This window comes from Diabrotica virgifera, chromosome 6 (genome assembly GCF_917563875.1).
Source record: "Diabrotica virgifera virgifera chromosome 6, PGI_DIABVI_V3a".
Classification (NCBI taxonomy): domain Eukaryota; kingdom Metazoa; phylum Arthropoda; class Insecta; order Coleoptera; family Chrysomelidae; genus Diabrotica; species Diabrotica virgifera.
Genome location: NC_065448.1, coordinates 48,588,426 through 48,604,085, shown reverse-complemented (window position 1 = coordinate 48,604,085; position 15,660 = coordinate 48,588,426). Strand labels below are relative to the sequence as shown.

General features: G+C 35.2%; 1 protein-coding gene across 1 annotated transcript in view; it reads right to left on the bottom strand.

Moving 5' to 3' along the window:
* LOC126885969 (uncharacterized) overlaps positions 1-15,660 on the bottom strand; it is a gene marked incomplete in the record, with an annotated part of 103,521 nt that overhangs the window by 17,953 nt on the left and 69,908 nt on the right. Inside the window, 1 exon segment of the mRNA XM_050652807.1 lies at positions 3,552-3,666. Coding sequence (XP_050508764.1) covers positions 3,552-3,666 — 115 coding nt within the window.

The following is a 15,660-nucleotide window of genomic DNA, read 5'->3' as shown; positions in this document are numbered from 1 at the left end:
TCAACGTAAAAGGTAAATAAACTAAGAGCGTTGGACACAAAGTTATTCAGAAGAGTAAAAAAAGGGAATTTCTCCTTGTTTGTAAATTAATGTGCACCGATTTCATTTCGTTTAATTTAATTAGCCAGCATTTAGTCCAGTTGGTAAATCTGTTAACAGAGGTTTGCAGTTTTCTTGTTGCTTTATCATGATCTTCACCTACAGCCAATACGGTAGTATCATGAACAAAGGAAGATATTGTGTTATGATCGAATTCAGTCATATCACTGGTGTATACTACTTAAAGGACTGGTCCTCTCAGACTACCTTGTGGAACACCTGTATTGATTTATTTTAATTCGGAGTAGGAATGACCTCTTCTTCTTGCTTCTAAAAACTCTATCAATAATTATGTGTATTTACTTGGCAAAATCCTGGTTAATTTATGTTCAACTCCTTCGTACCATACTTTTTGAAAAGCTTGTGCCACATCGCGGAAGAGAGCGGAGCAAACTTTCTTTTATTCTAGTTTTCTCTCTTTCTATGACCTTCTATTTCTTTATTTGTGGAGAAACCGAAACTGGTATGATGGGATTAGAGCCTTAGCGTCTATGAGAGGTTTCAGTCTTTTCATCAATAGCCTCTTGTATAGCTTATGCCGGATTTATACTCAGCCATTGCCACTGCTTCTGACGCTGCCGGAAATATTGCCCGAAATACGATATCGTCACAAGTGAGGTGTTCACATCAGTTCCTCGCCAATGTCCTCACAACTCATTTACCGAACGACTCTTAAGAATGAATGTGATGACAGCATCGTCTTGCTCACTTACTCACTTGCCGCTTTGCCGGCGGCAAGTGAGAGAGAGTAGTTTAATGTGAATACTCACTCGCGCTCGCGCTGCCAGTCCTTTGACTTCCATCCCGAAAACCGACTTTTTGGGGAGCGCCGTGCAATGGTAGCAGCATGAGCAGCAGCAGCGCGAGTGAGCTATTTACACATTCACGCTGCCCACTTCCCTGCCCAATTCCCTGTCCAACAGGACTGAGTGTAAATGCGGTATTTGAAATTACGGTAGTAAGGAAATTCGCCGTGTGCAAGTACTTGGAGGGGATATGAGAAACGATCGTGATTGGGAATATATCTTATTCGAACGAGGAATTTATACGATATCGTCGATGATGTGACAATACCTCCTATCTGTTTTTTCATGAGTTTTGTAAGAGATACTGAAAACTTTTTTAGGGTCACCTCCTGTTTTCATATTATGATATTTTTTGACTTGTTTTGTAGTAAATTCAACAATCTATTTACAACAAAACAAGTCCAAACTTACATATAAAAACAGAGGTGACTCTAAAAAAGGTTTTTCGTCTCTCCTACAAAACTCATGAAAAAGCAGATAGGAGGTATTGTCACATCACCGATGATATGTCAACTGTACTAGGCTTTTCTAGGGATTTGTTTTAAGATTTCCCCAGTAATTAAATCAACCACAGGTGCTTTCCTGGGATTGATATATTCTTTAATTTCAGTAAACAGATCTTCTGGAGTGACTAATTTAATTTTACCTTCATCCTGTGCGACGTTTAACAAAAATATTTCTAGTTATAAAGAAATCAATGAAGTGTGGAATTTTATCGGAATCGGTAGGCAAATATATTATGTCGGTTCACCTGTTGAAAGTGTTTTGCATTTTAATTAACTGCCTGAAAGATTTAATTTATTTCTAAAATGTCACAAAAAAGAAATAGAAATTATTGATCAATATTTTAACTCTGAAAAACATATTTAAACGTCTGCTGCTATTAATAACCCATGGAGCAAGGGCACTATATTATCGCTCACAAAGAAAAACGTTTCGAGACTAAGGGTAACACAAGGAAAAATTAAAAGAATAATAATCGGTGTCACGTTGGAAAATTATGTCTAAAACGAAGATCTACTAACTAAAATTAGGTTTACAAAGGTATTAGAAAGGGTGTGTAAACTGAAGTAGAAATAATGTACTCGCTATGTGGCAAAGAAGCAACATTATTCGGAAGCTATTATTTGTTTGTGGCATGTTAATATAATAATTGTACTATGATTACTTGGAATAAGCCACAATTTTACTTTAAAATAAGTTTATGTTGACGTTTCGATTGGCATTGACGTTTCGATTTCGGAAGTGGAAATCGAAACGTCCCAATAAACTTATTTTTTAAGTGAATTGCTCTTTCCCTTACAGTACTTATTCAAGAGCGTATTACTGTAGAGCGTAATAATTATTAGCGTATACTGTTTAGAAAAATTTTGTGAGTACAGTGGAACCCCGATAAGTCGGCCCCGATAACCCGGAAGTCCGGCTAACCCGGACCGATTTTTATCAGACAAACATTACAACAATAAAAATGTATGTCCTTTATGCTGGATTTTCCAATTTCTTTTCAACATCTTAAAATATTTTCTTTTATCTTTCCTTATAAACATATATTGTTCGAATACTATAGTATCTTATATTTTTCAGGCTAATTTTATTTATCATAATAAACTTTCTTCGTAAAAATTTGTCGTTTTAGCGAATTCCTATGTAGTTCATTCGTTTCAATTTTCAATGTCAAACACATTATACAATGAGAGATAATGCGTATTTGTGTAATTTAATACATAATATACCTTAGTAAAAATAACTGGCATGGCAGACAACGCTCATTCTCGTGTTATCGAAACCAATAGGCATCTGTAGTATCCTTTATTTACTTGAAACTGTCTAGCATTGTTTAGAAAAGACTATTAAAAAATTATTTTTCAAACAATGGGCTTAGTCTTCACTCTTATTAAATAACATAAGTTCGTTCTCGTTGCGAGACGGTATTGTGTGTGTGTAGTAAAGTCTCATTGTTCGTTCCGCGTAAATATATTCAGATTTTGTTGTTTTCGTGATTTTTTGTCTACGTAATGGCAATAAAACTTAAAATGTTGTTTTTGTTTCAAAATGATAACAAAAGACAGTTTGGACAATCGGTGCAAAGCTAAGAAAGCTAAAAATGAGACTCTCGACGACGCTTTGTATGTGTGGAACGCGAACGTGGTTTACAAGTGTCTGTGTGCCAATTATAACGGAGTTTATCTGTAAGCATACCATATTTTAATAATTTTTACCATTTTCTCCGGCTAACCCGAATTTTCGATAACCCGGATCGGCCGCGGTCCCGATTAATCCGAGTTAACGGGGTTCCACTGTACTAATTGTCATCATAGTCATCTAAAAGTAATTCTAAGAGGAAATTATGTATTATGAATTATATCTAGAGGATATTATAAATACCTACTTTTACGTGTAATTATAGTCTGTTCGCTAAACTCAGACGCAACTGGCTACATACTTTAGTCGATATTTTTTTTGTTTTTTGCCAATTTTGCAAAAATTGACGAAATTACTAACTATTTAGTGATTATTAACGATTTAGTAATTATTTTTTGCCAATTTTACTAAAATTGGCAAAATTACCGACTAAAATATCTAGAAAATTGCGTCTGAGTTTAGCGAACAGACTATAACTTTGTGATTCTATTATTGTTTACTTACTCCCTGCATTTTAAGAGAAACATTGCTAACAAAGCTCCCAGTAATAAGACTCCAATGGACGAGGCAACTAAAACTAACAGCCATGTGTCTCCAATTCCGGACCAGGTTTCAACATCTACAAGAGAAATATTTTGTGTTAAAGTTAGCCATGTTTTTGTTTTTTGTAATAATTATTTGGATTTACATATTATGTAATATATACGGGTGATTCCATTTCAAATCACTCAAATTTGGAGCAAAAAAAATTGGATCTCCGTTTTGTCTGAAAATTGGTATATAGCTTCCGCGGGACGTAAAAATAAGATATTTAAGGTCAAAAAATCTTTTTTTTTCTCAAAATGTTATTTTATGCGATTTTACAGTGATTTGGAGTTTATTTAAACAAATTTGCATTTTCTATCGTATCAACAGAAGTATCAACAGAAAACAGAATATTTTAATGGGACTCAAAAATGTCATTATATGGCATTATAACAAGTTACTTTGATTCAAAACAAGTTTTTGATCAAATTTTATAGTGTAGAAAACGTTAAAATACCGTTTTTTACATTTTTCTCCATTCTCAAAATACATCATAATCGATTTGGCTGAAAATTTGCCCAGAGATAGCCAAAACATAGGACTTTAAGTGGTGAGAAGGTTTTGAATTATATGACAATACCAAAAAAGTTACATGCAATATCATAGTCAAAAATATAGGCGTCTACAGTAAGTACAATTAACTAGAAAATATCGACCTCACGACAAAAATTATTAAAAATAAATTGTAATAATTGTAAATACGATTTATTTGGAACAATTTCAGTTCCTACCATTTTTGTCGAAAAGTTAAAACTGGCGGAGATATTGAGCAAAACAGGTTCTCCTTTAAAAACAAGATGGCGGCTAACGTAACGGAGGAATTCATTCGTGATTTTAAATTTAGGCTACTATTGAGGGACGTTTCATCGCCGCCGTTTCGATGCCGCCAGTTCGATGCCGATGCCGGACGATTCATCGCCAGTCAATTAATCGCTATCTGATATATTTCCGAATTTTCGACAGTTACAATTATTAGTTATTTTTAGTATTAATTAGGAATTCTAGGAAATGCGAGATATGACGGCGATGAAATGGACTGGCGATGAACCGGCGGCATCGAAACGGCCGGCGATGAACCGGCGGCATCGAAACGTCCCATTCCGACTATGGGTTGACTCCCCTAAAGATTAGATAAATACAATTTTGGGAAGCTCGGCATGCAAGGCCAAATGCTATCCTGACTGGACTAATATACTTTTGAGTCTGATATTACTGCATGTAACTTTTTTGGTATTGTAATATAATTCAAATCCTTCTAACCACTTAAAGTCCTATGTTTTGGCTATCCGTGGGTAAATTTTCAGCCAAATCGATGATGATGTATTTTGAAAATGGAGGAAAATGTAAAAAAAACGGCATTTTAACGTTTTCTACACTATAAAATTTGATCAAAAACTTGTTTTGAATCAAAATAACTTGTTATAATGCCATATAATGACATTTTTGAGTCCCTTCTATTAAAATATTATGTTTTTCATTGATGTTTTACGATAGAAAATGCAAATTTGTTTAAATAAACACCAAATCACTGTAAAATCGCGTAAAATAACATTTTGAGAAAAAAGAAGAAGAAGATTTATGACCTTAAATATCTTATTTTTATGTCCCGCAGAAGCCATATACCAATTTTCAGACAAATCGGAGAACCAAAATTTTTTGCCTGAGTGATTTGACATGGAATGTACCATACAGATGCCAGGTCTACCAAAATACTGACAATTGAAAAAACATTCAAAATTAGGTGTTTCAACCCAGTGTTAAATATCCAGTGATTCTAAGGAGAAATAATATTTTCTGAAATATTTATACGTAAATATAGAGTTAATGTGAGCCAGTTAAAGAGCGAGGCCCCATTAGTGCGTTGCAACGCCGCAGCGTCGTTATTTTATATCATTTTTAACGTGTTCTTTTGTTACTCATACGCCATCACCGAAATAAACGTGGAAACTATAGAAGAATACTATTAGTAAGAAACTATAGAACTGAATATCTCCTTTGATAGCATTAAAAATTTGTGAAAAAAATAGGTATATGAAAACGATGCTGCTACAACGCAACGCAAAGCAACGCACTAATGGGGCCTCGCCCTAACCGGTATGAACAATAAATTCGTTAAATTTCAAAATATAAGCGTCGTCGTTTTCGTGTAAATATTTATAATTTATATAGTCACTATTATCATTGTCTAGTTATACAATGCTATTATGCTGGGGCCACAGTAACGTCTAATGCCGTTAATTAACGCGTTATTTAACTAACGCGTTAGGTGTAGCCATGATTTAGCGCGCTAATTTGTTAATGCCATTATTAATGCCGTTAAACGTTAGGCGATAGATCGGATGTCGGTTTCTTTCGACACTACAAAGGAATTACTCCGTTACTTATCGCGTTGTTGTGGCTACACTTGCACTTGCAGCGCAGCAGAGTAATATGTTTTGTGAAATAGATTACATAGATACTATTCTACGAAAATGGAGTAGAGTAACGAGAAAATACTTGAATTTTTAACAGTGTTCGAAACAGAAACTTGTTTATGGGATCCCCGACATAAATCACATAAAAATCGTGGTGTTCATGGTGACGCTTGGCGTCGAATTGTGCAATCATTATCTTTTCCAGCGACGGTAGAAGATTTTAAAAAGAAAAAAGACACACTTATGGGATACTATAGGACCCATTTAAATAAATATAAAAAATCGTTAAAATCTGGCATGGAAACGAATGAGGTGAGGTATATAAAACAAGCTGGTTTGCATTTGATGTCAGTACCGTGTTCGTTTTCTGTGCATATTTATCATCCACCATCTTCCTTTGAGTCTTGGTTTTTTGCTTGATCCGTTTATAAAATAATAAATTCATAAAATAATAATATAATAATTAGAACTCATAAAATATAACAGCGTAGCAGCTTCGACTTTCATCTTGAAATTATTGGATTAAAAAACGCGTTTTCTGCTGATTACGCGCTAAAATAAGTGTGGCCGGTCACTTTAACGCGCAGTTTATTATATCACTTTTGGTGTGTTAATTAATACGATAATGGACGTTAGACGTTAACGTTACTGTGGCCCCAGCTTTAGGGATGTACCGGATCGTGTACCTGGGAAATCCGACCAGAATCGAACTTCTTACCGCTAACCGGACCAGACCCAGGAATTCCGGCTGGATCAGGACCTATAGGGGAGTGCATTTAGATTTTCACTTCGGAAAAAATCAAATAGGGATAAAACTTTTTATAATTTCATTAAGAAATGTTTAATAAACAACATATCAAAAAGTTCTACTCGAGAAGTGGGTGCTTCATTTTTTATTAAACAAATGAACAGCGAAGTTAGATGTTTTTTTTAAATAACTCCGAAAATATAATTTTTAGAAAAAAACTGACTTGACCATTGAAAAATTCAGAAAATTTTACAAAAAAAACTTTATATAATGATTTTTCTAAAATTAAATCTCTAGCTTCTGTAATTTTTTATTTATAACGCTAAAGTCACCCTTCTCACACACATTGGCGCACTGTAAACTAGCGTTGGAAAAAGTGCACGGTTGAGTTTTTTAATGTAATTTTTTAACTAATGGATCAAAAGAAATTTTACAAATTGGACATGAAAGAAGATGAAATAAGCTATCTTATGGTTGTAATAAAAAGAAATAAAATGTATGGACATAAGTACGGTGTGGGCGGAAAATGAGCTTTACATGAATTTTGTTTAAAAATGATTTAAAAATGTGTAACGAATACAATTTTACTTATAAAACTCTCAAATTTGCACAACTTACCTCTCAATCATCTTACTCAACGATGTTTCATTCAAAAAAAATCTCAAAAATTTAATTCAAATAATACGATGTCTCAAAAAATGTATTTTTTTGAAAACTTCGTAGTTTTACAGAATTCCCACTATTTTATTACTCAAGCTTGAATAAATCTAATACAATTTTTTTGCTACTTTTTTAAAGCTTGGGATGTAATCTTTAAAAAACATTGAATTATTTTAGTTTAAAAGTGAAATAAACAATTTCTTTTTGAGAATACTAAGAAAGATAACAAAAATGTAATACAAAAACCGAAAATTACCAGCTGAAAAAATGTATATACAGAGTGATCAAAACTTTTTTCTGTAAAACTTACCTAAAATACATTTAATAATAAGCTTCAACAATAATAAATGTTCAACAAAAAAAAATTTTTTTAGCTCTTATACAGTATGTCTGCGTAACTTGGAACCTATTGATAACTTTTTTAATATCAGGTTTACGGAAAAAAGTTATTCTTTATAAAATACTCTGCATCGTATATAACATAAGATGCAACCATCAAATATCAAATTTTGTTAATTTTGTACGAGGTATGTCAAAAAATATAAATTTCACTCAAGAGTAAAGTACCTTTATATTTCACAATATCGAAAATGTTTATAAAGAAAAGTTGTTTGGAATTATAAACTATGTTCCAATATGTAATTATATCCTTCTAATCGAAAATTTGTTTTTTTTTAATACTGTTTCAAACTAATTATACCCAACATTATTATCATTAAATTTTCACTTATTATTTATGATAACTGTTTTATTATTAATTTTATGAAGAAAGTTATTCGTCATAAATAGCTGTGCATGGTCTAACACTTAATATGCAAATATAAAATATTATATTTTATCAATATTATACGAGGTATGTAAAAAAATTATATTTCGCGCAATAAATATGTACCTTTATAGTTCACAATATTTCGATTAGAAGAGTGTAATAATTGCATATTGACACATCGTTTTAAATTCAGAACAACTTTCCATAATAACAATTTTTAGTATTATGAAAAATATACGTATTTTACTGCTAACTGAAATTTTTATTTATTGACATATCTTATAGAAAATTGATAAAAATTGATATTTTATGATTGAATTTAAAGTTTTAGAATATGCAGAGCTTTTTACTTAGAATAACTTTTTTATTTATGATCCCATTGCAACAATTTTTTGAAAAGGTAGAAGCACAATTTTCACATCATTACGAGTAAGGCCGAATTTAATTAAGAGCGAATGAAGCGATTCATATTAAGAGCAAAAAATTACATATTTTGTTCATCAATAGAAAAATTATTAAGATAACAATTTGTTAACGTTTTAAAGCGGTCGTTTTTGAATATATATTATATAGGTTTATCAAAGCTCTCAAAAATAAATATATGTAGAAATAAATACATTTTGTAAAGAAATTATGATTTTACAAATATTTTTTAAATTATCCGCCATTTTGGATCTGCCATTTTATAATATAATTTATCAAAATTTCATTCAGGTTCAGCAACCTCTCAAAAATATCCACATATATGTAAACAAACACGTTTTATAAAAAAAATTCGGATTTTACAACTACTTTTTAAGGATTTTTAGGAAAAATCCGCCATTTTGAATCCGCCATTTTGAATTTGCAAATTTTAATGTCAGATTCGGGTTCAGCATAATCAAAACTAAAATAAAAACATTTTTTATCAAAATAAAATGTTGAATTCACCCATATTCTTAACATTATTTATACAAAACAATTGTTATTGTTTAAACAATTAATAAACAATTAGCGGCGAAATTTGTGAGTAGAACTTTTTACTTTAACATATTTATAAACTAACAAAAAAGTTTTAGAAAAATATAACCTTGTTTGATTTTTTCCGAAACATTGTATCTTTTCGTTCTAATTGCACTCCCCTACTATATATAAGAAAGTATTCCAACCGACTAATGTTGTTTTACAAGTGAAATTTAAACTTAGATGTAATGAAATTTTATACTTTAGTTTTTAAAGTGTAAAATTTAAATATCTATGTAGGTATATAAATTTTGTAGGACTATAGCTATTGTAACATGACTATTGTAATTACTTATAATTACAATAAAACTAGCGGTTCGTGTATTTATTTACGACTTTATTATTTATTTATACAAGTTTACTTTACAAACTTTAGCTTAAGACTAACTCTATTCACAAAAATTATGCCTTATATATCCTAGTCGTTATTCTCGATCATTCCGGGCTAAGCCAGCTCTCCGACTATCGTGTGACCTTCCAACAACCGCGCATCGGTTCCACGTATAGCGTGCTTCGATCTAGACTTTTCTCGGCTTACGCCTTGCGGCTGGTGACTCATTGTTTTGCTACATTGCTCCCCTCTTAAGATCTGAGCGTCCCGATCAGCAACTCTAGATGAAGGCCCAGGATGGCGGAATCTACACGACTCTCCAGCTTTGCATACACCCTTCAAGAAGAAATAACAGTCTACTGTCTTTGAAGGATCCGACATCTTCGGGTTCATGCAACACACAGTAATTCGTACGCCAGTTTCTCTGAAGACCACTTCAAGCATGCTTCTCACAATCTTCCAATCCAGATTTTCTACTGCATGGCCTATTTTTGGTAAAGCCAAATCTTTGATGTCATAATTACACACGATTTTCTTCAAATTACATAGAGCACGCCATATGTTCTCATAGCTTGGCGTGTCCGTATAAGACTTCCTGGTCACCATATACAGCAAAGATCGAGGACCAGCTTCCAATCGCAGTACTCTTCCAATTTTAGGCTGCTGATTTCTTAACTCGTCCAGGCGGCCGAACTTTCTATTGAATACTGACGATATTCCTTTAGTCATCTCGAGGTCTTGGGCAACACAGTGGGCCAGAGAGACGTTTTCTGGAACACCAAACAGATCTTGCTGAACTTCTGTGGTCACGCCGAATCTAGCACTCTTTCTCGCTGCGTAATTTGACATAAATTGATTAAAACTTGGCTGTGCGACATCTTTCATCTCCTGTTGGAGGACTCGTGCTTCTTCTGTTTCATTTGAGCCAGCATATGGTGCAAGACGATTTATGTGAATAACTTTTGGTTTACCGTTTGGCAACTTCTTAATTCTATATATTACGTCATTTATTTTCTTCTTAACTTCATATGGACCTTCCCATTGTCTTTGCAGTTTAGGACATAAGCCTCGATGACGTTGCGGATTATAAAGCCAGACAAGATCACCTACTTCGAAGCTTTCATTCTTGCATCGAGAATCATATTGATCTTTCATTCTGTCACTGGCTATCTGGATGTGTTGTCGGGCAAGTTCATGAATGTTGTTCATTCGTAATTTCAGGCGGTCAACGTAGTCTTCGCCTGCAACATGTTCGTCGGAAGGTCCGCAGCCAAACTCTAGGTCGCAGGGCAACCGAACTTCACGACCCAACATCAGGCAGGTTGGTGTTTGACCTGTAGTTTCATTTACGGCCGAGCGGTAGGCCATCAGGAATAAATGAATGTGTTGGTGCTAATCTCGCTGATGTTCAGATACAACTTTGGACAAGTGTTTACCCATCGTTCGGTTCATCCTCTCGACCATCCCATCTGATTGAGGATGCAGGGGTGTTGTTCTGGTCTTATTGACACCAATCAATTTACAAACGTTTTGGAAAAGAGCTGACTCAAAGTTTCGCCCTTGGTCGGAGTGGATCTCCAAGGGAACACCAAATCGGCTGAAGAATTCTTTAACAAGTACCTCTGCAACGGTAGCAGCTTCTTGATTTGGTAATGCATAGGCCTCGGTCCATTTCGTAAAATAATCCATGGCTACCAGGATGTATTTATTTCCAGCATCAGTTTCTGGAAATGGACCTGCAATGTCGATTGCTACTCTTTCCATAGGACTGCCAACATTGTACTGTCTCATGGGTGCTCTCTTTTTACCAACTGGACCATTACCGGATGCACACAGTTCACATTTCTGGCACCATCTTCTTACATCATCTTTACAGTTCACCCAATAGAACCGTTCTCGAACCTTTTGCAGAGTCTTCGTAATACCAAAGTGTCCACCTGATGTACCGTCATGCAACTGACGCAATACTTCTGACACTTTACTTTTAGGTACAATCAACTGAAGCTTAGATTCTGTACCATCATCGTTCTCAAAGGTTCTGTACAGAAGATCATCTTTTAGTATCAGGCAATTCCATTGGCTCCAGTAGGCCTTGACTTCCGGACTACATGCACTAATGTTTTGCCAACTAGGTCTCTCACCTCGACGCATCCAATCCAATACTCTTTTTATACATGGATCGTCTTCTTGGGCTTCTTGTAACTGTTGTGGCTGCCATTGCTCATTAACGACGGTAGTTCGTCTCACAGGGCAAAGCTGTTCATCTACTTTAAGCCGGTGATTACAACTTTCACTGCATGGCCGTATCGAGGAAGCATCTGTATTTGAACCAACTCTTCCAGCCCTCTTCATGCGTCTCTTCGGCATCGTGTCACGAATCACCCTCCGTACCATTTCCACCAAACGTTCATCTTTTCTCTTATCGCCTTTTTCCACGGTTATTACTCGATTGTTTCGTGAAGCTTGGCTAGCTGCTTCGTGTTCCAAGGCAATAGCAAGTGCTTCATCTAAAACTTTCGGTCTTGCTAGTCGTAAAGCTTTCTGTAGTTCATTATCTTTCAGCCCATTGACGAAGGTATCTACTGCAATTTCTTCTAAAACGCTGTCTGGCACCTCTGGATAAGCCAACCGCACCACACGAGCCACATCTGCTTCAAATTCTTGCAGATTCTCACTTGCTCGTTGACTTCTACTTCGCAGTTGTGCTTTGTATACTTGTTGTAGATGGGCATCTCCATAGCGTTTTTCTAGACGAGTGAACAAGGTCTGGTAACAATTTTCTTGACCCTTAGGAATTGATCTTAATATATCTGCAGCATCACCTCGCAAAGCAGCAGTCAAGGAAACAGCCTTTTCCTGTTCGGTCCAATGATTGGCGGTCGCAATAGCTTCAAATTGTCTAAGATATATGGACCAAGAGGACTTTCCATCGAATGGTGGTAATTTGAATCTCATATTATGCGACGTTTCGTCTCTCGGTAGTTCATCTTTCACTACAGGATCTAACGCTGCTGCATTAACTGATGGTTGTACTTTTGTATCGGTTATCATGCTCTCTAGTTGTTTGATCTTTTCTTCTACGGTCTCTACACTTTTCGGCATCTTATCGAATGTTCTAGAAACTTCTTCAAATTTCTCGTCATTCTGTCTACAAACGTCTTTAATTACTTGAGAAACACTTTCAAATTTCTCGTCGCTTTTTCTAGAAGTTTCATCGATCTTTTGAGAAACACTAGAAACACTTTCAAATTTCTCGTTGTTCTGTCTACTAACTTCCTCAAGTTTCTCGTTGTTCTGTCTACTAACTTCCTCAAGTTTCTCGTTGTTCTGTCTACTAACTTCTTCAAGTTTTTCGTTGTTCTTTCTAGAAGTTTCATCGATCTTTTGAGAAATGGTTTCGAATTTCTCATTATTTATCTTAGAAGTATCATCGATCGTTTCAGAAACAGTTTTTAATTTCGATAACATTGCTTGTTCTGCTGACTGGAAGTGGAACGTCTCTGGATCATCTCCGTTCTTCGTTAAGACTTCCTCGAGTCGTGCTTGCAGGACTATATTGAGCCCACTGCTGTCCAGATCCCGTTCCTCTAGCTGTTCACGGAGCTGTTTTACCGTAAGTTCTTGTAGCAACATCTTTGGTCGGCACACACGTACTTTCCGAAATGTCTTTTAAAAGTCTTTCCGAATACCGAACAATCAACGCACTTTTATTCCCGACGAATAAAGTCCAAAAGTCTTTTAAAGTCTTTCCGAATACCGAACAATTAACTCACTCCGGTTATTCCCGACGAATAAAGTTCAAAAGTCTTTTAAAGTCTCTCTGTAATTCACTTATTTATATCGCACTAAGTTAACCGAACACCGACACCAACTGTAACATGACTATTGTAATTACTTATAATTACAATAAAACTAGCGGTTCGTGTATTTATTTACGACTTTATTATTTATTTATACAAGTTTACTTTACAAACTTTAGCTTAAGACTAACTCTATTCACAAAAATTATGCCTTATATATCCTAGTCGTTATTCTCGATCATTCCGGGCTAAGCCAGCTCTCCGACTATCGTGTGACCTTCCAACAACCGCGCATCGGTTCCACGTATAGCGTGCTTCGATCTAGACTTTTCTCGGCTTACGCCTTGCGGCTGGTGACTCATTGTTTTGCTACACTATATAAAAAAACTGGCATTCTGTTTCTTTGCTTCTAGTAAACAGAGGAATTCCAACAAAAGTTCTGTCTAAGCCGTTTATTTTCATTTAATAATCTCATTTTTAGTACAGTGTTGTATTTTGTGTATTTGTTTAAGTAGGTAATAGCTATTTGTATAACAAGGGAGGAAAGTGTAACTTTTCCTCCCGAGAATGAAGTTTACTGCCCGATGCGTAGCGGAGGGCAGTAATCATCCAAGGGAGGAAAAGGCACTTTACTCCCATGTTATACATATGGTTTTTCCACCTTCCTCAAATAACAAGTCATTTTTTCATTTTTACTTAATTTATTTATATAACTAACCAACAAACTTTATTAAAACTAAAACAAGTAGGTACAATATAACTGTCAACTGTCAAATATAAGTCAAATTATTAATGTAAACATTGTTAAATAAAAATAACAATTTACGGTTTTTTACCATTCTGCAAAATACAGGATGTTTTATAAATAAACGTTAAAATGTATAGATACTTCGTAATAGAAAATAGATATTATACAGAGCGTCAATAAGTTATATTTCATGAATGAAATACCATGACGTCACTTTTACTTTTCCTCCCTAGGGAGGAAAAATATTTTCCTCCCTAGGGAGGAAAAGTACAACTTTGCTCCCTACATTCAGGTCCGGAAAAATATACTTTCGGTAGAGGTAGGTGGAAAATACATTTATTATACAAAAATTAACAATAATTATTTAAAATATCTAAATATCTGTACTAATAGCTATATAATAAGTTTATAGTCTAGACCAGGCGTTCCCAACCTTCTAGCAACTGCGTACCACCTGATATATTTCGAATATTTTGGCGCACCACCAAACACTGGTTTGGGCGTGGAATGAAAGGAAGCCCCGTTATTTTTTTAAACATATTATTTATTAAAACTTTCTTGAAGAGATTCCAAGTGATGAATTATATCAGCAACCACATCTGGTATTGGATATATTTAGTTTTCATCAAAAAATGATGACAGCGTCGGAAATGCAGAGACATCCTTCCCCTGTATTTGAGAACATAAACGAACCAACATTTTCTTCAAGGAATTTATTTTCTCATTGGCTGTGAAGGGTGCTGTTTTTGCTCTCTGAAGTCCTGTGTTCAGCGTGTTGAGTTTGTCATTATCTTTTTCAGTTAAAAGCATTAAATCTTCGGACCTCAGTTTAAAGAAACGGGTAAAAACATGGGGTGAAGAGACGCAGTGGCACTTCCGCAGACAAAGACCCATCGCAATCGCTTGCTTCACCCACGCGACGCGTACCACCTGAAGTATTTTTGCGTACCACCAGTGGTACACGTACCACCAGGAACACCTGGTCTAGACTAAACAGCCAACTTTGCTATGGCGCTACAGCCCAAGTCGTGCACTCGCCTCCACAGCATCCGTGTCCAAACGTCCCTTTCCTTGGCTGCTCTCCTTTAGTTGCCCACCCTCAATATCTCTGCAGCATTGGCTCTCATTTCTCCTACTAGTCTATCCATCTCTTCTTGCTCTTTCTACTGGCCAACTATCTTTCCATTAAGCGTCCTACTAGATATTCTGTTATTATCCATTCTTATAAGGAGACCTGCCCAGCGCAATCTTTGTATTTTTACACAATTTTCTGTAGAACGTTCTTTTTAATAATGATATAACTCGTGGTTAAACCTTATTTTCCATATAACTTTGTCGCAGACGGGTCCCAACAGTACCGGCGCTAGGGTATAAAGCTCCCGCCTGCAAAACTAACATAGTCGCCCTTCGGCTTCTTTTAAATTAGTATTTTGTATAGCACCAGCTGAAAAAAGATCATTTGGCGCCCCCTAAACAGGGGCGCCCGCCTGCAATGCATCCCTTGCAGGCCCGTTATCGCCGGCCCTGGGTCCCAATATGCTTCTCAATATCTTCTC